Here is a 25,141-nt window from a genome sequence, read left to right as displayed (position 1 = left end):
GGAGACTGGAAAAGAATCCAACCTCATCAATGCATTTGTATGACATTTCTTATCAATATATGTGTGTTCATTGTTCCAAAACACTTAACGTAAATAGAGCCCAACACAACAAAAGGGGTGTTGGGCATCTGTATTACAATCCTTATTTGCTTTTTAGACCAAAGTAAAAAAGTCTAAGCATAGCCAGTGATCACAAAATGTCCCTGCCAACAAGATCAAACCAATAAAATTATCGTGTTGTAATATTTTGAAAAGGCAACAATTGTATCTTCACTTCAGAATGCATCACCCGTTAGCGGCCCCTCTCAAACCAGTATAGGCTTGTCCCGTGAATCGCACTCCTTGGAGTTTCCACACTGCATGTCTTTGCCTGACTTTAATAACAGCCGGGCCTCTAAAAGTGACTTCACACCTGGATTGCACTCGGCCGATGACCCTGCTATGAGCCATTCTTAGTCACCACTGCACTGGCGCTAAGCTAAAGATACCGCAGGCCAAATCATATACCTACATTTAGTCTGTTGCTGAAGGCTAGTTCCAGTGTCTTTCCTGTGTGTCCACATTCACCTCTGCTTCCTGCGCAGAGATGGCAGTGTTGTTTTCACACTAAGCTGCTAGAAGTGACATCCATGTGATGAACAATGGCTACTCTATGCTGTGTGTGAGTGCAAGTCGGATAACCTTAGGCCTGTGTGTGTATAATGGGGCTGTTTTGCTCAAGAGACTCAAATGTGTGTTATGTGAGTACAGAGGCAATTCTCAGTTTCATTATTATCATGGAATACTCTGTAAGGTGACTAATTGCTGGTCATTGATCTTGCAGTGCTCTTGTGGTCCTGTAGGGGGCAGTAGAAGCATTCCTGACTAGATACAGAGGTGATGGAAGAGAATTTGTATGAAAGTAAAGACTCTGTGAACTTGTGTTACTCTGCTAAAATACTGATTATAAATGTTTTAAGTGTTTTATTTAATGATACTATTAAAACTTAAATTACAACAACTACAACTTTTACTATGCAGATTTCTACTAGTGTGACAACCTGAACCCTGCTCTGACCAGTGCATATTGACACTTAATGGTGCGTGAATGAGTGATGTGTTGTAAATTTAATGCACTTTTAAAGTTATTAACTAGAATAAAGTAAGTCTTCTTCTTCTTATAGCTATATTTCTACTTTTTTATATTATTATTATTCAGTGTTTTTATGTTGCACTTTATTACCGAAGCAAGTTCCTAGTTTGTGAGTTGTGTTCATTGACAATAGCAATAAAAGTCTTCTGATTTTGATTCTGATTCTGATTCAGTCTTTGTATAAATCTAAGTGTGGGTGCTAGCTTTTGCCTTCAGCTGTAATGTTCTTCTATAAATCCATTAATCTGACATTTTACTTGGATCCTCGTTCAGCATTATTCAGCAAACTCTCAGAAAGTGCCTTTTATTTACTGGGGTGAGGTTGGAAAATGCAGTGCGATCAGTTTGTGGAAGCAAAGTAAGCAAGTGTGTATTTTTATGAGATTACAACATGTTGTGTCTAGTGAAGCCGACCACAGCTGGTGCGAGAGAGTGAGGGGCGCTGTGGGCCCTGGGGGGGGGGTTGGCACTGCTTCAGACCCTCAGACCTGGCACTGAGGCAGAGCTGTGTGGGTATGGGGGATTATAGGGGCGTCTATTAAAGATAATGGGCACAGTGGTAAAACATCAGTGAAGATGCAAGTGTGTGGGAATGAAGACTGAATATAACTGTGTACTACTTTAGGTAAGGGATTTGTTTAAGTTACCAAGGCCCCTCTTCAAAATCATAAAATATTTGACCTTTTTTTTTTTTTTTTTTTTTAAATATAATTGAATATACCACCAAAAATACAATAATGTTAATGACCAACTGTTAATGGATTGTCATGCCATAATGCACATGTGTCAAACTCAAGGCCCAGGGGCCAAATGCGGCCCGCCACGTCATTTTATGTGGCCCGCGACAAGGTAAATTAAAAGGCATGACTGGCTTGAAATGTCAGTTTATCAGGAGATGCGCAGTTTCACAGTCATATTTTTTACATCTATGCAAATTTGAGTGCAGCCATTTTGCTGATGTGGCCCTCTGTGGAATTGAGTTTGACACCCCTATTAATAATGCCACTTCCATTGTTTTCTGGTGGCCTTCACTACAAAGTAAAGGATGCCGTACTCTTCAGGAAAATGGGTGATTTTCATCTGAGGATAAATAAACTGTCCCAAAATACCAACTTCGTGAAAGGAAGAGGATGTGGCTCTCGTGTTTGTTTTACACCATTTTAGGGACCGGAGAGGCCCTGTATTTGCTCCAAGACAAACAGTTCTCCGAATCTTACCAACAAAAGTTTATACAATTTTCAAAAAGCAATGCATGAAACTGTTTAGACAATGATTCAGCTGATGCGGTGACTTTAAAAAATCTACTTGGCAGGGATTGGACTTCTTGGCATTCCAACCGTTGCTGATTGAGCATTTGGATCTGTAGTTGGAACCACTGACTTTATTTTAAGTAATGTAGAGTACTATATCAGTATAAAAAATTGCATCAAGTTATCGTTCAATACATAGCAGATGGAACAATCATTTTTGGGGGGCCAGTATTTATCATATGTACTTTTTCTTTGTACCTCCGGGGAATATTTGGTTAATTTTCTGTACCACGGTGAGATTTGAGCTGTAGAAATTTGAATTATGAACTCACTATAGATGCAAACTAGCTACTTAGAGATTTATTTATTACAGTTCTTTTTTTTTTTTTTTTTTACAATTTTGCACATTTAGAATACTTTTGGTGGATAGTTACAATACTTTTTGGGGGATAGTTTTGCTTTATGGTTTGGTTTCATTAATACTGTTTATCGTCTCTTTACTTCAGCAATATATTCCACTACTACTATCACTGCGCCGTGTTCAGATGTCATTACTTGGTACTACTAACGCTACAGCTGTTAGCACTTATACTAAACTAAACCAGTGGTATGTCTATTACTACTGCGCATTTGACATTTGACTTTCTGGCATCTTTATCAGTCCGCTCCTGTCATGTCGTATTATGTAAGTAGTACCTTCCATGCTGTGTACTTTTAACTATGCTCTCTAGTTCATATCAACCCCAGTGTGGAAATGTTACATCATTTGGCATTGGCCGATCTTTTTCTTGGTTCTCTCCTTTTTGTTTTAACAAGGTTTATCCTCTCACATCAGCAGGAAACAGCCACTTCCTATTGTGTGTTTCAATAGACTTTTAGTGTGCGTTTATCTACTTGTGCCCTACCACCTTCGTAGTAGCCAAAAGATGATGTCATTTTGCCTGGCTGAACCTGGACCTATGATATGTCTATACATGGAAACTCAGTGTTGACTTGACCTTTTGACCTCTTCCCGAAGGCCTCCTTGTTCACATTTGGGTATTATCGGCCATATTGTTGCGAGCAGCGTTCGTATGTGAGAAAGGGGGAAACTCGCACTCACCTTTGTCCTTCCATGTGAACTCCTTTGATGTTTTTCATTCGGCTCCACCCGCCACTTGCTGCTAACAGCGTGAACACCTGCAAAGATACGAGTGGCGGGATTTGGGGGCTACAGCGAACCACTTTTGAGGCAGATGTTTGAGCTGTACTTTATGACTTCAGCTGGAGATCCCTACCTTTTATGTAATATGTTGATTTGTTTACCATGGTTACTGTAGAGAAAAGCTGGAAGCCTAAAACACTTCCAGGGCCGGAACGTTGCTCGGTGACCTGGAACCAAAACCCCCAAAACTTGTTTACATTTTTTCACCCTTGGACAGTTAACCCGCTGCGTATCTATCTCTCAATGGCAATGATGATTTGTGAATGTTTCTACCAACTGAGCCAGTGCTGTCCCAAATTATAGCTCTACTTCAGGAATAGAGAAGAATATGGAATACATTTGCAATATTTGCATCAAACCAGGAAGGCTGTGGTCAACAAGTGAATTCCTGGTTAACTAAAGACATGCTCAGTGCTTGGATTAATTGACTAAAAGGAGGCGGGACATGTAGCACTAACATAAATTCTCAAAATGATGATCTTGCACTAAAACAGCCAAATACACTACCAAAAGTATATAATTTCTACGTTTTAGATGCATATGGAAGACATCAAATATATGAAGCAAGATATATGAAAAATGTAGAGGTATTTTACTATTTTACTACTATTTGATGTCTTCTGGATGTACTTAAAATGTAGAAAATGGTAAAAAAAACAACAACAACAAAAAACTCTGTAGACACTACCAGTCAAAAGTTTGGACATGTCATCTCATTCAGAGTAGAAACAGCATATTCATCTGTGAAACTACTATTATGGTCCATATAAATCCGTATAAGCCTAATAAATTGGCTAATAAAAAAATGTGGTTGACAAACTGCAATCTTACAGACCAGTAGACACTTTTACAAGCTGTGAAGCCACTTTTGAGTAAGTGATGCCTGACAGTAACAATGGCAGTAGTAATCCACCCAGTCCCACACAGAGCGGTCCTTATCTCTTCTCCTGCTGCTGTAGATGTAGGCCATGATACTACACGTCATCTGCCAAACTTTGGCTGAGAAAACTTCTACAAAGGAGCAATGTTGAAACTGCTAGGTAGGTGAGAATATTTTAAGCAGATTCTGATTATTAATTGAGTATTGGGACTTAGAAAGAGGAGACCAATAGCAATATATGGTATTTATTCTCTTCCTATATAAACAGTTACCCAAAGATGACATTTTCAGTTCTAAATTTAAACATTTACAGAACAGACAAGACTTGCATGGTTCAAATAAATCTGGCTCCAAACAAATTGTTAGATGAGAACTTCTTTTGACAAAGCTTAGATGTTGTCAGTATTTAAAATGTGTTCTACTATATTGTGTAAGTAAGAACAAAGAACATTTTTGCATTAGTTAGCTTAACGTGTTCTCTGTCACATTGCATTTACTTCCCACAGTTTCAGGTCTGTGGCATAGACTGTATAAAGAAGTGGACAAAGTGAGTGTGGCGTCACCCATAGCGTCCGACTCCAGTCAAATGACGTGCATCGAGGCTAACAATTATATACAGGCGAATTTGAGTCCGAGTTCCATATTTGGAATTTGGACTGTGAGTATCGTAGCAACCAAAGAGCCAATCCAGAGTGAAGCTGTTGAAGGTAACGCCCCTTCCCGCTTGCACCGGTGGTTTAGCAGGGGACAGCGCTTAACAACACTGTCAATCAAACCTGTTCCTTACGCCAGCAGGAGCAACCTCTGGAAAAGAAGGCGCCTGATTTGTCTGTCATTAATGCTCATATTTTGAGTTACGGACACAATAGCGAAATAAAAATACCAGGATCATGTAGAGCAGGTTAATACAAAATGTTTAAGACCAAAATGACGAGGCTGACAGCAGCAGTTAGAGAGAGGAGCCACAGTTTTCTAATGTAAAGTGAATTGGAGCCAGAGTCGATGGAGCTGGAAGCACAGCCTATGATCACTTCCTTTGTGGAACGCAGCAACTAGCAGTTTCGCTATGTCCATTTATATATACAGTCTATGATCTGTGGTCCATGGTCCATAAATAGTTTGAATCGTGTCATAGTAATAACTGTAAGCTGCAGATTTGACCAATAACCATTTTGGGTAGAAAGTAGATTACATTTGCAAAAAGAACAACACTATTTTGGCTAAGTGCGTGTCAAAGCTCCTCTGAGTCTAGGTTTCTGACTTTGCAGTTTTACAAGTCCTACACCAGATTACTACTAGCCATTACACATACTAAGCCTTTAAAATCCCTCTTTGCACTAAGGATAGAGAGAGGATCACAAGTGCAAGAAAAGGATAAACTGAAGTAGCAAATGAATTTCACTCAAATCAGCGGACCAGATCTTTTCTTCCCTCACAAAACCTCTGTTCCCTCTCCATCTTCTGCATCTATCTCTTGATGCTGAATGTAGTTCACTGTGTCATGCTCTACTGAAATATTAACATAACAGCAGCTTGCAGGAGAACGCCCTTGCCTATTTATGCTCTATTATTGCCTTTTAGCCTAAGACAATTCATTGCAATAGATGAAAATGCAGGGAAACGGTTGAATTATTCCATTACTAATCCAAATTTCTTCTGTGTTGTGTTGTCAGAGAGACTTACGTATAGTAAAGGGTAGTTTAGTGTCATGTGAGTAAGCACAGCTGCTGCACTTCACTAGCATGTGTTGCTGGAGTGCTGTAGTGTGTAGAGGCCCATAGCTCCAGGACGAGACACCACCAAGAATATCTTAAATAATGTGTATCTAGTTGATTGAACACATGATGGATTCAATTTGGTTAATACTAAAGATGGAGATTATACCTGGAGATGGACAAGGGATTTACCAACTTTATTTTGATATTATTTATTTTACACAGATCCTGAATGTGTCTTCTGTTCCACTTGGAGCGACAATAGCTCAGTTAGTAGTGTTTCTCCACTGATCTGAAAGCTGATCCTCTGACCCACAGGTTGGCGGTGGGATTTCAGCTCCCACAGATGAATGCTGTTGTTGTCCATGAGCAAGATACTTAACCCAACTAGTCCCCCACTGTCTGCGTATACTGGTATATGAATGAGTGAGTGGTTCCTTAATGTAAAGCGCTTTGAGTGCCTTGAAGGTGGAAAAGTGCTATATAAAACTGTGACTATTTACCATGTGTATCATCAAAGTTTTTCAATATGACTTCATGAAGAATCAGAATAACTGTAATATCTGCAGCCTATATATCTGAAGGTGCGTCCCCATTTTGAAACGATAGATGAAAGAATACACAGGAACACCTACTTGTATTTGCCAGTCATTTGAGGCAATAGCTCAAGATTAGAAACACTGATTATTCAGGAGGTTTGTGGTTCAAATACTTATTCCATTGTTGTTGCCTACTGACCATGTCTCCACTGGCAAGGCACTTCACTTATCTTGTTTCTGGTGTTAGTATTTGAAGTGCTTTGCGAGTGATGGACACTTCTTCATCAGGGGTAAAAAGCTTAGCCTAAATTTTCACTGCTAAATCCCTTAAACTTGCTCATTCTACATTAAAACCCATCTGCTAACTCTAACATGTGCTTGTTTTCTTCCTGTAGCTCTTGATTCTCATTTGAACTAAATAAGCACTCAGCCATATTGCAGTTAGCCCAAGCGGGGACCACACTGTCCCTCTGGAGAAACGACTTAACCCATTTACTATGCTCCCAAAAATCTCACCAATCAGGGACATTCAAATTTTAATGAGTTCTACGACCAAAAATATGTAAATGAGGGGAAAAGTCATAACATTTATATTATAGATGAAACATAGTCGCTGACAGTGGAAGAGACAGATGCTGCGAGCTCTGTGATGTTGTGTGCACATCAGCATCCTTCATCCCCCCATCTCTCTCTCTCTCTCGCTCTCTCTCTCTCCCTCTCTCTCTTTCCTCTCTCTCAGTCTCTCTTCCTCGCGTGCTGATCGAGGTAATTCTATCAGCGCACTCCCGTCTCTATCTCACTGCCCTCTGTGGATGCCGGGACTTATTCACCATGAACAGCTGAACCAAGAGCTTTGTGAACCAGGGGAGGGGGGCGTCCTGGCTGACTGATGCCCAAATGCGTTTGCGGAGATGGGGTGCACCGCCAGCGCCGTGGTGGTGGATGGCTTTCGGACCGTGCTGGAGAGAAACTGTAGCGTGTACATGTGTAAGGAGGCGGCAGAGTCATGTGGACCGTCCCAGGCAGAGAGGGCGCTGAGTCGGAGAGAGTCCAGGGTGCTGCTAGTGCCCAGAGTGCTCAAGGTGGGTTTGGGAACTGATAGTGTGAGTTTATTGGGGGTTACATCATATTTATTGCAGTCTCTCATCTATAAATACTTTGTGTAATTGCATCATGAGTCAGAGATGACCTCATATATATATTCATGAAAAGAATGATGTGGTCACCTTAGTAAGCTTCATTCACTTTAAATTGTTCACACAAATGGCACAGGTTGTTTAAAAATCCCATATTGGATTCAACTGAACTGTCATACTCTTGAATATGAATGAAAATATTTAGCAATTTAATACAAAGTAACTCTAAACCGTAGATTTATTTCTCTTCTAAGGAAACCTGCAAACCGTCTTAACTTATATATATACTTATACTTATATATATATTTTTTTTACATTTCAGCATAGAAGCAACAATTAGAGCCTCCACAAAGCTAACCCCCTTCCTCCTCCTACTCCTCCTGCCACAGAGCTGCTGATAGTCTGTCATGTGTAACTGTAAAATGTAGGGCAGTAGGAGAGCTGCCAGGCAGATTTCTCTCTCTCTCTCCGTCTCTCTCAATGGGTTAAATCTGGTTGTGTGTGTGTGTGTGTGTGTTATGTGTAATATGTGTGTGTTGGTAGGGGTGACACTGGGCTCTGTGTCTGCTCTGAATCAATCACGCCTCTTCATGTGTACAGTGGTGGGCTTGGCAGGGCTCCGTACCAGCTTGTCTTCCCTCTCGTGCTGTGGGTTTACTGTGCGTTTCCCATCAGTTTCGCAGCAGTGGCAGTGGGACTGTGGCCAACGTGGTCAGAAGCAGGGATTTGGGTCAAGGGCATGCTGGCTGCTTCCCTTTGGCCTCTGGGATGGTCTTATGATGATGGCTGGATGGATGAGAGCGCTAATCCTCACCCAGCATTTGCAGTCTAAGATCAATAGGGCAAAGGAGGGTTTTCTAGACTTAATGTGTAGTAGTGGGTCATCCTGGTGCAATATGTATTAGATTAGGAAGACACAATGGGTATAGCTTTTAGCATTTCAGTTTCTGCACCATATGCCTCTGATTAAACTGCTCTTATTTATGGCTGCAGGTTTATATTGTTTATTTGATACAACTTTTTTGCCTTTTTTAATTTACTACATGCTATACTAGACTATAGCTATAACTAGGGACGCACTGTTATGATACTTTTATAGAATATCGGCACCAATACTGAAAAATTGGCTCGTGTATCAGTTTCGTGATGGCAGTTAGGCTGATATCCTGGTTGGGCCTTCACCTAGATGTAACAAGATTATTTACATGCTGATTTTGGTCTAAAATGTCTTATAATGTTTGAACTTTTATCCCTACAAAGCTGTTCAGTAGTGATTTCAAGGATCAATAACAGTTGCGTAACACAATTGGATCTCGTGTGTAATAAATTAACTATGTTTTAAGGAAATACGTGCCATTTTCTGTCCCTACACTGGTATCGGTAAATATCTGGTATTGGCAGTTGTACTAATTTCGGTATATAGACATGCTTGTCTGCAGTTATGTGGCTTTTATGTTTAAATTGAAATATTTTGTATGTCTAACAGTCTTTTCCCTTTCTCAATATCTCCTGATTCTCACAATTTATGCACACAAGAACTTGAGAAAAAAACGTTGTCTTAGCCTTTGACTGAATAAAGGTTTATTTCCTTCCTGGATTTGTGAAAACGCCTGAAGCCAACAGTAATATTAATATGATAGCAGTGAAGAAGACTTTCTCTGGACTTTATCAGTGGTGCTCATGAAGGAAAGAGGCTGATAAGAGTTTGAACTGAGATGAAAGCAGTCTGCTCTGTCTGCTTAAGCTCTAAAGCAGGGCTGCTCAAACTTTTTTCCACGTCGGACCAAAATTAATACATATCAGCAGTCCGAGGGTCATCCTTATTCATATTTATAATGTAAAAAAGTGGCATTTAAATATAAAAAAATGTCTTTAATTATTGTTCTTTTTAGAGCACTGATATGGGTCTGATATGGGCTCCCTTTTATTTATTGACAGTCTTTTCAGCACAAAATGTAATCAAAATAGTTACTTATCCCGCGGCCCCCACTTTGGGCACCCCTGCTCTAAAGACGATCAGTAATTGTCTCTTTTCTTGGATGGTCAGCTCTGCAAGACTGAAAAAAAAAGTTGATGAGAGAAAGTAATTTTTTTGTGTTAATTTGAAACGTGTACCCCCAACTTTATGTCAAATCTATGTTTTTCATTTTACTCAATGAACAGAATACTACTACTACTACTACTACTACTACTAGGTTGGGAATGCAGAAATGGATTAAGCATGTAGCTGTAAACTAAATTAAAGCTTTTCCTGGATCATATTCATTTTGCCATCACCATCACGAGGTCCAGGTGCAGGCCGAGTTTCAAATATGTGCCTGAAATGAGGGTGCAAACATATTTAACTGAGGTTGCAATGCTCCCTTTTGCTCACATGTAGACCCGGGCCTGCGTATCACTCCACCACAAGAAGAAAATATAAGAAAGTGCACTTTGAGAGATTTTTGGCAACCCATGAAGCGGTCTCAAAACCACACTACTGGCCAAATTCCTCAGTGAATTGTTGTCAATACACTTCCAATCAGCACTCCACCTTCCTCTTTGGCCCAAATGGATTCAGTCAGGCTCCATATACATTCACTAGACTAGGGCTGTTTCGTTTGGTGGCTACTTCCTACTTTCCTTCCTTTTTTCGTAGCCGTCTTGATGTCTAGAAGGAGTTGCAGACTGCAGTGACTCTATAGGCTAAAGTAGTTTCGTGTGAGCTCTAATCAGTGCATGGAACATTATCTGCTGCACTCTGGCTCCTGTCTTCCCTGCGCAGATTTTCCTCTTGTCCAGTGCGACCATAATTGATATTGAACACTATATATAGTACATTTTAAGTTTAGGTTGATCAATATGGCTGGCGAACATATTTCTAGAGAGTTTAAATGTATCCATAAATATATCCAATTATTATTTTTTTCATTTCTGACTAATCGTGTCCTGTTATTTTGCCGCCTGCATTGTATTGTACCTAAATATAATAATAAGAATCCAGCATGTGGAAAAGACATTTAATTATAATAGGAGAACAATTTGCTAAGTCGTGTTTGCGTAGTAGGGTGGGGGGTGGGATACAGTGGGGTGATGTTTTTGTTACATTCCTGGTTACACCCTGTTTTGCTATGCTCATACGGAGAGGGCCCAGTGATTACATCAAATCATTATTACATAACCTCAAAGTCCTACCCCATTCCAGTTCAGTCCAGTGCTTTTGTCAATATATTATAAAAGAGGTGGTTTCAAGAAATGATAAGTGCTTTAGTCATACTGATGTATTGATAACACATTTGGAAGTTGGGAGTGCAGTCCTTCAGAAAACAGTGAGTGAGGTGGTTTGGGCATTTTGTTAATATATTTGATTATCTTCTTGTTGATGGTTGAGAGTGGGGCAAATATGGATATTAATATTTTAGTTTAATAAACCACATCGTTCTCCTGCTTCTTAAAAATACATTTGTGGTTGACCCTTGTGGCTTTTAGTTGGCATCATCGAGGAGCGTTCAGACTGTATACTTCCTCTACCGTCGGCTTAAGAATTGGTGATACAAATCTTCTCGACAAAAATAATGATCACTTTCCATGCAACTCCAAAAGGATCAGTCATGAGCTCAACTTTATTTTTAAATAATAATATAATAATAATATTTTTAACATCTTCTCAGAATTTTGAGTCACATGTCTCAATTACAAATCAGTTGACACATGAGTCACCATCGGCCCAGTAAAGTTCAAATACACAGTGTGTTTCTACATACCGGTTAACAATAGTCATATAACATGCCCGTTCTTGCTCGCTATCAAGAACCAATAACCAAATGTTGAAAATGAGGCAATCGATTTGTTGCTTGGATACAGTTTGATTTCATTTCCATTATGTCATATTTCGCCTCATGTCATTCTTCCGGCTGAGCCCAGCTGGGAGAGTGACCGGCAGACCCCTCTTGTGTTGGGGACAGGGGTCAGGCGTGAAAAGACAACATCCTTCTCTAATGTGGCCTGCAGGAATCCACAGGTCAGGCCGGGACCTTTGGTGGGCCGTCCAGGGCTGGGGCAGACTGGAATGCCCCTCCAGCAGTTGCATCAACAAGCAGAGAGAGGTAGAGGCAAAGCACAGAGATGTATCAATTACTAAGAACTCAAAAATGTACCGCATTCACCGAGCTCTGTGGGATGTACGTTTGGAGGACTGGATGACGACTATGAGTTGCAAGTTTGAATTTGTATATTGAGCAATGAAGGTCTTTTGCTACAATCAATTGATCAGTGTCTAATCCTGCAACATAAACAAAACGTCTATCCGTGTTCAGATGTTTATATTGCTGTACAATCTTCAAAATGTGAGCAGTGTAGCCACCCTGCAGATTGTAACTTTGCTTGACCCATGGAGATCACTAAGTTTCATGCTGGTACTTTGGCAGGTCTTTTTTGTAAAATACGTTTTACATGTCAAGGAATTCTTCTTGGTTAAATAAAGGTAAAACAGAAGAGAAACCCTCCACCGCCTGAAAAGTTAGTGCACCTTCGTAGATCCCCCACCTCTGACCCCTTACTGTTGTGTGGGCTCGTTTCTTATTTCAGCTGTCCCTCTCTGTCCTGTCTTCCCCTGTCCGCTGTCCAGACTGTACTGCGTGGGGGAATGTGTCTTTTGTTTGTCTGCGTCAGCCGTGTCCCAGCGCAGGTGGACCAGTGCGCTGTTATCTGACTCCCGCCTGTGTAACAAACTCCCCCGGGTTGCACAGCTGAGAGGGGGCGGGGCCCAAATCTGTGGCTCTGGGTGTGCATCTTACTCCACTCAGACAGGGCTGGGGACTAGAGGAGGCTGTCAAGTCTGTGAAGAGAAACTTTCTAAAAGGATTTTTTTGAGATTTTCGTTTTTTCTGACATGCAGTTTTTTTCTTCCTATTTTGGATCTAAGTTGTGGATATCTAGACCCAAGTGTTAATAATGCAAGGAAGAGTGAGCAAAGCTAAAAAGGAGTTGGTGATACATAGTCCGCAGCAGTACAAGAACTCTCCCATCATAGAAGCTGAAGAAGATGCAGTACCACAGGTTGTAGTACTTAAAATACCTAAACAAATATGTATGTACTTGTACTTTTGAAAGGTAGCCTACTGTGCACTGCCTATAAAAGTTTACAACAGCGGTGCAGCAGGTGTCATGTGTTCTATTGTCATCTCTTTCATTAAACCTCAAAGTGCCAAGTTAGCAGGAAGAACAGTTGGACTTTGCACCAAATACCTGCAGAGACGTAACCTGTAGTTTGCGTAGTTCATATAATTTCACATGGCAGACCTGTAAAACGTCTAAGTCAAGTTTGGCTCCGCTTCTAATTTGCACTTGTGTATCCACAGAGATGGTAGAAAACATATTGAGCAACAGTCTGGGTGGATGAAACAATGAAACTAATTAAGATTAAAGTTGCATTTACTTGTTAGCACAATTTTCTGACAAAGCGCTGGTCATAACTTTATAACTATGCACAGGCAGTACTCAGATTTTCTCATTTGCAATCTGCACTGCCTCTTACGTTTCAGTGCTTTTGTGACTTGATATGACAACTTGTACAAAAGTAATATCCAATTCATATTAACGTACCCCTGAGAAAACAAATCTAACACTGAAAATAGTACATAAGTGCTTTATAATGTCTTTGACCCCTTTCCCAACACTTGTATTTATTTATTGCAAGTGTTTGGTAGCAGAGACGCGTGTGTTATCAGCGGGTATAGGCACAACACTACACCATTGTTCTGTGTTGAGAGCTCAGTGATGGGAGGAGTGCGACTGAACAGCTGCTGCTTCACTGGACACAGGGAGGACCACAGATTTATGTGGCTCTGTTTGATGCTCAGGGCTGAGGTTGTCTCTTTGTGGACGCAAGTTAAATAATGTTTGGCATCCTGCAAGATCCTCGGTTTGGCTTTCTTCTAAGTGAAACAGTGATGATGATGTACGCTGAAAAAATATAAGCCAGGATGTTTATATAGAGGTCTTATTAAAACAAATGGGACATCTAAAATATTCAAGTGTCTGGATTTTTGGACTTGGTAGTATTGGTTGCGTTTGTTGATTTTATGTCATCTGGTTCAAAAGTTTGCTCAGGACTTTGGTGCTGTAGGGAAGAGCCATGTATCAGTACCAATATCGTCTGTGTAATCCCTCAGTCGTCCAGGGATGATCCAGAGTAAAAGAAAAATTCACTCCAACAACTTTTTGCCCAGTTGACAGATTTGAAGCCGTTTCGCTGCTGATCCAAGCCGCTTCTTCATTTCTGGTCAGACCTCTGGTGGACACTGCCTTTCCCTTCAGATACATATAAGGCAGTGTCCACCAGAAATCTGACCAGAACTGAAGAAGCGGCTTAAATGAGCGAAACGTCTTCATTCCTACAACTCTTTGTCTTTTACTACAGTTTGAATATTGATACCGGAGTGTCTTTTGCCGATAGTCCGAAACTGCGGCACTCTTTTATGTACTCGTGTCATTCCTAGTTTGTTCAGAAATGCAAATCTGATTCACTGAGGACAGACAAATGAGTGAAAATGCAAATGTAACAGTAACTTGGCTAAAAACATGGCTGTATATTTACACAATGCTACAAATTATTTAAAATCCCAGATAAATACATCTTGTTACAAAAGTGAAAAGGTAATTTGTGAACTTGACTGTAACTTAGCAAGGCCCATAAATGGTATGTTAGACCAGTCACAGTAATGTCTATAGCGACTTCGTTCAGTACATGAAAGCACGAACAACATATTTTGGGGCTCAATATTTATCATGTATAATTTTGTATCCTTTTTTGTGTGAAAATTGGGAAATTTGTGATATTTTAGTTGCAATACGATGAGATTTTAGCTGTAAAGGGTTGAATAAGTTACTTTTGTGGCCTGTTATTGGTTCATTCTGTTGTTTGTTGCAGCTCAGGCCTTTTAATGATGCTCTCTATTTTAAAAAAGGTATACTGAGATTACCTTGCTCTATTGTTATTGAGTCAGTTGGATAACATAGTTTCAGTATTATCACTTATTGCAGTATCTCTCTGTAGCGACATATCCTGCTTCAAAATATGTTATGTCAGGTCTATGGTATGTATTTTTAAAAATATTCTTATTGTACCAATATATCAGATATCAGTATCAGCTCATATCAGACCATCACTATTAAAATGACTCAGAGATGAATGAGTCCAGTGAAATTGAAATGTCTTTGCAGCACAGCAGACAATCCCTCAGGGAACACTGAAATCAAGACCTCAGACAGTGGCTGTCTAATTGCAGAGATACCACTTAAGACGTGTGTCGACAGTCACCCATTCACTCTCACTGTGTCAGGTTCATTTACTATGGGCATTGGGCAGTTCTTTGTACAGGCATCTCTTTTGGTGAGGGAAGAATCAAGTGTAGTGTCCTTTTTTTTTAGCTACAATAAGTGACTAAATGTATTGCTGATAGAACAGATATACATAGAACAGTATTTTCTACAAATGTACATAGATTAAAACTGGGAATCAGAACTATACAAAAGATTATGCACTTCCAGTGTATACTGTTCAAGAACAATGGAAATGAATCAGCTTGTGAGGTTATCATCAAATCATATTTTGGTTTCTGGCTGTCTTAAAGTGTCTGCTGTACTTCCTGTTCACCTTGTCTTATTCTGAGATGTGGAGATATTGGAAGGATTACTCGACACAAGCCCACATACTTCTTTTCTTAAGATCCTTAGTTGCTTTTCTGTTTTGTCTGTACTATCTGGACCTTTCCAATATTTACCTGTCTAGTAGACAATCACTGAATGTCTACAGTTTGTTTTAACACAAAGTTTTTTCTTTGACACACTGATAAATGTGTGATCACTCACTTGATGACTGATAATGTCCAAGCCACCGCACTCTGCAGACACAGAGGCACCATTAGCTCTTCTTTGTCCTTGAAACTGATACAAGCTTCTACTCCCAGATCTTCTTTATGGAGGTTATTAACAATGTTGCTTGTGCTACGTATTTAATTTCATTTTATTTCCATGACTTCACTGACATCACGCTAATATCAGTCCCAGATGTGTCACTGTTCATTTGGCACTTACCAGCATTTGATTCATACTCCTTCCCATAAGCTCCATGTGAGCTATTGTTGCCCTACTTACTTCGGTCCTCTTTGGACCATATGTGAACATGTACCATCGCTTTCCAAAAGAGATCGACCGATATGGGTTTTTCCATGGCTGATACTGATACTGTTTAGAATCCAGGTCTGATGAGATTTTTGTGAGGCTGATTTGGATTATTTTGCCCAAATTTTATATTTTAAACTCGCTCACACCCATTTTTTACCATAAACGTATAAGACGGGTGTAAAGTCATGTTTTGTGCAGTATCTCTTTGCATTAATGAGTTCAAATGGACATAAAAAAAACATAACTGATGGAGCAGTCAAATCCATAGATCCACAGGTTGGTGGTGCGATTCGAGCTGCACAGATGAATACTCTTGTTGTGTCCTTGGACAAGACACTTAACCCACATCACCACTAGAGTCGGTGTACACTGGTGTATGAGTGTATGTGAATGGGTGAGTGGTTCCTTGATGTAATGCCTTGAAGGTGAAAAAGTGCAGTATAAAAATGTGACAATTTTCCATGAATTCACTGAAGAATATTTAAGTCTACATGAAATTGCAGATGTTGTAAGTGTTGTCCTTGCAATATTATGAAAGTATGACATTCTGTAAAAATGAATCCCACTCCCACATTTATATGGGACAACAGCAGAAAGTGAGTGATTTAGCTCTAGATTTGGTATTTATATGTAAAAGGCAGATTAAACTCATGTTTCACAAATGTAATATGTCTTTACACCTATATATCTTTATACAGAAAAAGTACTAGGAAACAAAGTTGTAGTCTTCTGAGTGCAGTTTGGATACATAGAAATACGTAATAGTTTTGAGAGTTAGTAGTTAACTGCAGGCCTAGTATGTGGGATGTTTTTATTTTCCATACCATTTCAAGTTTTTTGAAGTCTTGTCAACTCAATCCAGATGCACCAGTAGTTTTCTTTTTGTATCAGATTTGGTCATATATTGTACATAGGTGCTTGTTTGCGTTGGTTTTATCTGAATATTCTTTTTTCTATCCCATATAAACACTATTATTTTTGGTGTTCTTACTGTTAATGTTGCCTTCTCCACAGGTAAAGCCGAAGGTGATCGAGCCTCTGGACTATGAGAATGTGCTGGTGCAGAGGAAGACCCAGATCCTCAGTGATGTCCTACGAGACATGCTGCAGTTCCCCCTGGAGGACTTTGAAGTAAGTTCAACTCCTGTAGTTTCATCATTATGACATCCTCAAGACTGGACCTGGAAATAGTCTTTGTCAGTTTGGGTCATATTTTACACCAGAGAGTATTATGTATTGTTTGTATCATTATCCCATCAGTTTTGCACATTTGCTTCCAGGGTGTGGTTTAAGTGCGTTTGTAAACCAGAGACAGGTCAGAGGCCATCAGTTTACTAGGCACAAATGTTTTTACAGAGCTTGTGTTATCTCCTTCCGTGTTGTACAGACAGGGATGAGGCACGATGTCCTCCCTGGAAACTCAGTCTTTCCCACAATCAGCACGGAATTGACCTTTTTTTTCCCATTTTATTTCTCACGTGTTACCAATACATATCTGCTGTGGGTTCCTTTATTGAAATGAAGTAAAGTATTTCATTTTTAGAAACACATAACATTTTATTTACAATGATATTATCTTTTAAGATTTGGAATCTCATTTCGGGGAAAGTCCGAACCCTACAGGGGGCCATATTGTTATTGTTTATAGTGGTAGTTGAAAATAGAGCACCTTTACAGAAATGGAGAACATGTAAACTCCACAAACTCCACACAGAAAGGCCCTGGCCAGTCCTGGAATCACACTCACTACATTTATTCAGTGAGACTAAAACACTGGTGATCTTAGTATTGTAGCCATAGCTTCAATGTTTATGATTAAATGGGCCATATTCAGAGCTGGCTTAACTCTTATTTCACTTATGGCATTGGCAAGAAATGCAGATTACTGTAGGTTTGACATTAGAACCATCTGCCTTTGCTGGATTAACTCATTTACCCAGAAAGAAAACATCCATGTAGAAAATAACAATTACATGTTACAGTGGCTACAGTGTCAGTCTCAGTTTTGTGAAGTGGTGGCAGCTGGTGCTCTGTGGCATCAGCCTTGACTTTGTGCCTTTGTGCCCGACTCTCTTTAACCCTGTTGCCACGACGGCACATACCACTGCACTCACTTATAACACACAGGGCTGGTTGTCAGGGCCCAACAGGTGACTGCTCCTCAGAATAACACTGACTGAAGCTAACATCTGCTCCAGCCTCTGTGCTCCTTCACTGCCTGTGTCAAGGACAATTACTATATGTGTCAGGGGCTTTTAGTGGAAATGTATAGCCACGCCATGACTTCAGCACACTCAGTCAGAGCTAATTGTGGAGCGTATGTTAAAGCTGGGATACGAAGAAGAATCATTTGAAACAAACCAGATGTAGATGCTTTATCAGCCCATCTCAAAGTCTGTCATTCCCCTGACAATGTTTAAAAGTAAAACCAATGGGAATGTTTAAAATATTCACATGGAGTTAATAGAATGTTCAAGACATGTCATAATGCTGTTAAGCAAATCTAGGGGTTTCTTGTTTCTGTAACATAATAGACATACAACGATGGGCTGAATCTAAACAATGACAGCTCTATATAGTTACCAGGCTGAACCTAAAATTTTATATCATTGAATTGAATATCTAATTTAATATCTAATCATGGTGGATATTAAATTCCCTATAAATCTGTGGGAGACCAGCCTGTCATTATAAGCCAAAAGTACATCAGAAATTCACCATTTACTGGTTTCTGTATTTGGTCTTAGGCTAGAGAAGAGGATTCACACACTCCAGGCCAGGACCACATTTTGAGTGAATGTTAGTTTTGGGATCTTGTGTTCCTCTGTGGTGACCTGTGCTCTAATTAAAAGCTTCCTTAAGTCTGCATACTTCCTGACTCTTACCTCAAACAAACGCATTATATTTCTCCTGCTGGAGTTGTACCGATTAGTCTCTTCCTCAAAGGAAACCTGGCTGCACAGAGGAAAGGGAGCCTTTAGTTTCACAAATGAAATCCTGGAAATTGTTAAGACCATTTCTACAAAGTGATTCAAATAGGAAATTTGTTGTTTGTCCTCAAAGAAAACACCCATATTTGTGGTGTGTGGTAAATTCCAGTCCACATAATAATCAAACAAGTTATTTTTACTACTATCACTATCCACAACTATTTCAGGAGTACTTGTGAGTAGTAGACTCTTTCCGTACCTCCAGGTCATACAGCTGATAAGCATTTGACCCACACAAAGCCACAATTCACTGGTTTCCTTTGAATAAAGTCAGCTGAAGTGGAGACACTTAATGCTTATATTCATTGGTTTTGCTCCTAGGGATTGTGTGTGGTCATACACACTTTACTAATGCCTTACCTAATCCTCCTGGGATGTTAAGGGCTGCTTTATAATGCATTTGATTAGAGGACACCCCCAGGAAGTAAAATATTATATTTGTAGTGTAGCAAGGTTGGCACAAGATTGGATCCATGAGAACAAGACAAGAGAATATTTTGATACTGTTTATAATAAGAGTAATATAATAATTGTGCGGTTCAACTTACAATTTTGGCCTCATAATTTTTATTTGTTTTATTAATTATTTAATTTTATTTTTTTTATTTTATTATCATACATAGTGGGTTAATACGAACATTTCAAGACCAAATTGACGAGGCTCATTGCAGCAGTTAGATAGGGTGACAATTTTGAATATAAAGTGATTTAGAGCCAGAGTCGATGGAGCCATTAGCTATGTCCATTTATAAATACAGTCTATGGATGCAGTCCACAGTACACTGACATTCATTATGGTTATATATGTATATCTGTAGGTATATCTACTAAGTTTATGTAATTTAGTTTATATGCATCTATATGTATATCTAAATTAAAAAAATATAAATATAGAATTGTGGAGCATCTGTCTTATTGATCACATCATGTATGATTTGACTCCTCATGTTAGTCATTAGATGAAGTTAGATGAAGTCAGAGATGCTGATTAGTTAGACAATAGAGATCTATGGGCACAGGTCCAAAGACTGGGTGTTGTCTGAGGCGCAACCTATAGCTGAATCATATGGAAAAATAATCAAACTGCCCCCGTAAACTCACAGCTACACGTACTTTCTCAAGCCCTAAACAAAGCCATATTTGGGTGACTATGACCAACCCTGAACCTTTACTAGGCCTTTTATGATGATACGACTTATTGTTCAATACATGACAGGTGGAACAATTTTGAAAATATTGGAAAATATTTATCATGGGGACTTTTTTGCACTAGTGAGAACATTTTGGTTATTTTTTTGTACTATGAGATTTCAGCTGTAGAAGGTTGTATTATGAACTTCTCTGACTCACTATAGACACTAACTAACTACTTAAGTATTGCATTCTGTTCTATTTATTTATTGTACATTAAGAATACTTGGCCTACTTCTAAGAATACTGACCTACTATATATGGTACAAATAGACTGCAGTCAGTTTCATTTTATTGTCTCATAGGTTTCAGATTGACTTTTTTATTTAAAGAAGTGTTTTCTGTTTGTTCCGCAGATCTCCACTTTGAGGCGGCAAGGAAGAACTGTTTTTTCAACGGTGCCTGAGAACGCAGAGAGAGAAGCTCAACGCCTGTTTGTCCAAGAGGTATGAGATGTCAAAGTAAAGATACTAAAGTTGGCAATTTTTTTTCCTGTAACTTATGAAAGATAAAAACTGGTACAATATATCAGTAAAATTCAACTCACCCCTGGTCCACATTTCTAGTACAATACATTTAATCCAACTATGACAGGAGTTGATCATTTGTTGATTACCATTTTCAAGAAATGTTATTTTTTTATATTAGGCAAACAACTGATTCACTGCACCAAAGGTCGTGGGTGTTGGCCCTGTCCGATCCCATGAACTTCCACACGGTGACATCACTAGGGTAGTCATGCCGATCATCACTGCAGGAGCCTCCTTATTCCCGATGTCTCTCCTGATCGAGTTGCGTTTGGTCTCACTTCTTGTAAAGGGCATGTCCTTCTGCAAAAGCGATACCACTGAGCTGCTCCTATCACTGACCATAACGGAGAACAGATGTCTTCCAACAAAGCCAGTGATGCTCATACTCCCAGTTTGTCTGTTGAAATTAAAGTTGAAGTTGAACATATTTGCCAGTAATGAAAAGTATAAGTTTCATAAGCAAGCACAAAGTAAAACTGACAAATGTTTTATCATAGTTAAAACACATTACATAGGTGGCAAGCAACATCTTGTGTGATGATAAAACAGACCCTCACTTTATTATTAGGTAGATTGAGTAAAACTAGGAGCTACTACCTTGTATCATGTATTTGTGTCTCTCAGATCGTTTCTTACCCTTAACAGGTTGGGATCTGAGAAAGCGAGCTACTAGGCAACCCCAACACAAACAAATGATACAAACGAAAGCTCCTGGTTTTACTCAAATAATTATTATGGATTTCATGAACCTTTTTTGCCGTTTCGTAATTCGTTTAGTATTTTATAAAACAGAGTAAGACACATTTGCATATTAGTTGTTTGCCTCGGTGTTCAACTTTTTATTATAACCATTTAAATATCTATACACATTACATGTTTTGTAATTTTCTTCTCTTCCAGTGCATTAAGACCTACAAGTCCGACTGGCACGTTGTCAACTACAAGTATGAGGACTATTCAGGGGACTTCAGACAGCTGCCTGTGTAAGTCTATGGAATATAATTTATGTTCAAAAGTGTCGCTGAACTGAAACTATTCCACAAACTTTGCTTAGGAAAAAACATGTAGCAGACAAGGTGTCAATGTGCTGTGTTGAGATGATGAGAAGGAAACCTCACCTACGTTCTATTCACCTGCATGTTTCCTTAAATTGCATTTAGGGCATTTCCCGGCTGGTGTGTGCCTGGAAAGCACTGTCGTTGTTGGTATGTTGGGAAGTTATCATAAGCTATTCCCCGAACAATATTACTTTGACTGCCAAATATTAATATGCAGGGACACTAACATTGAGACATCATGACAACTGTGAATTTAAGGAAGTAAGAAACAATAAGGTTTGACGATAAGTGCTGCTAGAATCCTTCGGACAGTTGAGTACTTTGATATTCACATTGTTTTGGTCTTTGGCACTCAAGACGAGAGCACAAAGAGTATCCTGTTATTAAATCGATACCACGTAACTTTCTGGAGATGGCACGTCACTTGCATGAATCCATGGAAATTAAAAGTTAAACCCGTACTTCAGAACAAGAGTCCAGTATGTGGAAATGCAAGACAATTTACAGTAAAGACAAACATTCAAGTTACGTGGTGGGGCTTTAAAAAAGTCTATTTAAATCTTGTTAGGGTTTGACTGATATAATTGGTATAGCTTTGTAAAGTAACCTTAACAGTATATTCAAAATGTACTCAATTATTTGTATGTGGTCAATAAACTAGGAAGTCCATATAGTCTCTGCCTCCTCAACTTTTGTCCAGTTGACAGATTTAAATTTTTCTTCTATTGTCTACCTCCACTACCATATTATTTACTGCTGCTGTGACCAAACACTAACGACCTACTCCTACCACTACCACCATCACTAAATCTTTAACTACTTAAACGTTTTTTTTTATCCCTACTACAAGTGAAACCCTATTGCTTTATGTTTATGCTGCATTTAATCAAAAATAGCATGTTTTTTTTACTTTTTCTTATGAATTATATGTCATGTCTTTTGCAGCAAAGTGTCCCGGCCTGACAAACTGGCTGTCCATATCTTTGAGGTGGACGAGGATGCTGACAAAGATGAGGTACATTTTAGTATCATAATATTTACTATACTTAGTGCTTATGCGGCTTATTTCAATGTTTATAATGTCTTTCCTGTTCTCATTACTGCACTTACAGAGATTTGGATCTAATAGCTTACATTAGTGCAGGGTGTAATTAGGGGTAATTTCCACTTAAAGTTAAACAAGACTTTCTTTTGACAATGAAAAGTGTAGCTCCTTGCAGACGATGGATTTCCTGTAGGTCTAATGAGACGAGGGTGTGAGCTTTGCACAGATTAAGCCACTATTTGTTATCTTTGGAAAGGTTTTAAAGAGAACAGCTCAGTATTCATTGACTTGACTGACATAACTGTTTGAATTAGGCATCGTTTCACTTATGTTTTTCCCTGTTTGTCCCATGTCTGTATTTATATCAGTAATGACTAACCTGGTATAATAAACAGCACCTCCTGTTGGTAACTAATATAAATCTTTTTGGTTTGGATATTTTGAGAGATATTTTGGAAGTTGCTGTGGGCACCGTCATCATCATTTGGGTTGTATTACTTTGCATGGGGCTGCTGATTTTGACAGTAAATAAGTTTTATAGGGACTACAGAGTCATTTTTAAAGCCTCCCAGAGAATAGGTGCAGTGTTGACTTGTTGGTGCATGGGAACACTCAACATTTTACTCAAATCAATCAACTTTATATGAGATTTTAGCTTTAAACCTTTTCTCTACTTTACTGGAAGTACCACCACAAAGAAAGCGGTTTAGTAGCATGTAGTGGCAAAAGGGGGTGGGGCGGAATGAGGTCAAAAGAGCCAATACTTTGTTTTTTTCTAACTATTTTCTGTATATTATAATGTTAATGTTCAATGTGACTTACAATTTCAAACTTTATTACCCATAACTAGCCAAAATCATGACTTCTAACCCCACTGAAAGCTATAAATCGTTAATAAATGTGTATTTCACTACTCATTTGCTTTGAAAAACTGTGCACACCTATTTATACATCTTACTCACAAACTTAATCAGGAGACTGTGTTGCCTCTCAGGGACTGCTCAAAGTTGTCTAGACACTGACGACAAGCACTCACAGGCAGGCTGCAAGGTTTCCATACGCTGTCCACAAGGCCTGGTGAAGATATCATCATCTGTGCCAACACTTTTAAAGCCCCCGGGCGCTTTGTTTGACCATAATTTTGGACTGGAACAGAGAATTATTGAAAAACCATTGACTTCTTACTGTAGTCTGACTCACAATGACAAATGTGTTATCCAGTTTAGACCTTTCTCCCCATAACTCCCAAAACTGGTTTATTTTTACAGATAGCTTTGTGTGTAGTCATAGATGGTCTACGCCAACAAAAGGTGGTGATCTCATGCAGTGTGAGAAGATTTGATCCATGTGTTAAAGTCTTGGTTATTTATTTGGTCCGTAGCTCCCAGTTTGTTGAATGTTCTGGAGCGTGCTTGTTTTTAGGGAGGCCGACCTACATCATGTTCAGGTCTGTGTCATCTCAAAGCGCAAGATCTGAGGCCATCAGAGGGTGTGTTCAAAACAGAGGAGATATGATATTGGAGTCTGTAACTAAGTCTGGCAGAGCCTCGTGATATATCGCCAGTGTTTCTGTACTTTATTTCAAATGGGTTTAAAACATGTGGCGTATTTCTATTGCGTTATATTTTTACCAGATCACAGACATTTTATATTGGCAACATTTTCACTTTACATGACTCACATAGTGCACTTTTTTCTTACTGAGAGTGGGGTCGATCTGGTCATTAATCATTAATCTGTGTGGTTGATAGAAAAGTTTAATGCCATATTGTGGAACATTCCATTACACTTTTAGTTATTATTCCTTCTACCATTATTTTAAAACCGCCTCTACTAAAAATAAATCTCTTTAATACTTGTTTTGAATAATAAATGGCATGACGATGTTTGCTGGACTGTGAGTTAAACATCTGTTGAAGGTCTGTGACTAACAGGGTTAACTTTTAACTTCTTAATTAGGTTTTTTTTGTCTCTGCTTTTACAGGACACGGCCTCCTTAGGATCACAAAAGGGAGGGATCACCAAACATGGCTGGCTTTACAAAGGCAATATGAACAGTGCCATCAGTGTTACTATGAGGGTAAGAGAGCCAGTACTTGTGTAGTCTCAAGTCTACTGTATTGATGCACTTAAATTATAGTTTTTTATTCTTTGTTTCAGTCTTTCAAGCGCAGGTATTTCCATCTAGCACAGCTGGGAGACGGCTCCTATAACCTCAACTTTTACAAGGATGAGAAAATCTCCAAAGAGCCCAAAGGAACCATATTTCTGGACTCCTGTATGGGTGTAATCCAGGTAAAAATAA

General features: G+C 39.1%; 1 protein-coding gene across 2 annotated transcripts in view; it reads left to right on the top strand.

Annotated features, from left to right (window-relative positions):
• Nucleotides 1–25,141, top strand: part of LOC117389854 (dedicator of cytokinesis protein 9-like) — a 58,528-nt gene that overhangs the window by 12,942 nt on the left and 20,445 nt on the right. Inside the window, exons 1-7 of one of the 2 annotated variants that reach the window (XM_033987581.2) lie at nt 12,639–12,893; nt 17,037–17,153; nt 20,560–20,649; nt 21,634–21,716; nt 22,737–22,806; nt 24,821–24,916; nt 24,997–25,131. In XM_033987581.2, coding sequence (XP_033843472.1) covers nt 12,789–12,893; nt 17,037–17,153; nt 20,560–20,649; nt 21,634–21,716; nt 22,737–22,806; nt 24,821–24,916; nt 24,997–25,131 — 696 coding nt within the window. In that variant the 5' untranslated portion in view covers nt 12,639–12,788. Of the gene's footprint in view, nt 1–12,638; nt 12,894–17,036; nt 17,154–20,559; nt 20,650–21,633; nt 21,717–22,736; nt 22,807–24,820; nt 24,917–24,996; nt 25,132–25,141 lie in introns of those variants that run through there. The other variant, XM_033987580.2, reaches the window with a different exon arrangement.

Source organism: Periophthalmus magnuspinnatus, chromosome 21 (assembly GCF_009829125.3).
Source record: "Periophthalmus magnuspinnatus isolate fPerMag1 chromosome 21, fPerMag1.2.pri, whole genome shotgun sequence".
NCBI lineage: Eukaryota > Metazoa > Chordata > Actinopteri > Gobiiformes > Gobiidae > Periophthalmus > Periophthalmus magnuspinnatus.
Note: the sequence above shows the minus strand (reverse complement) of the source record. Positions and strands in the feature narration are given on the sequence as shown.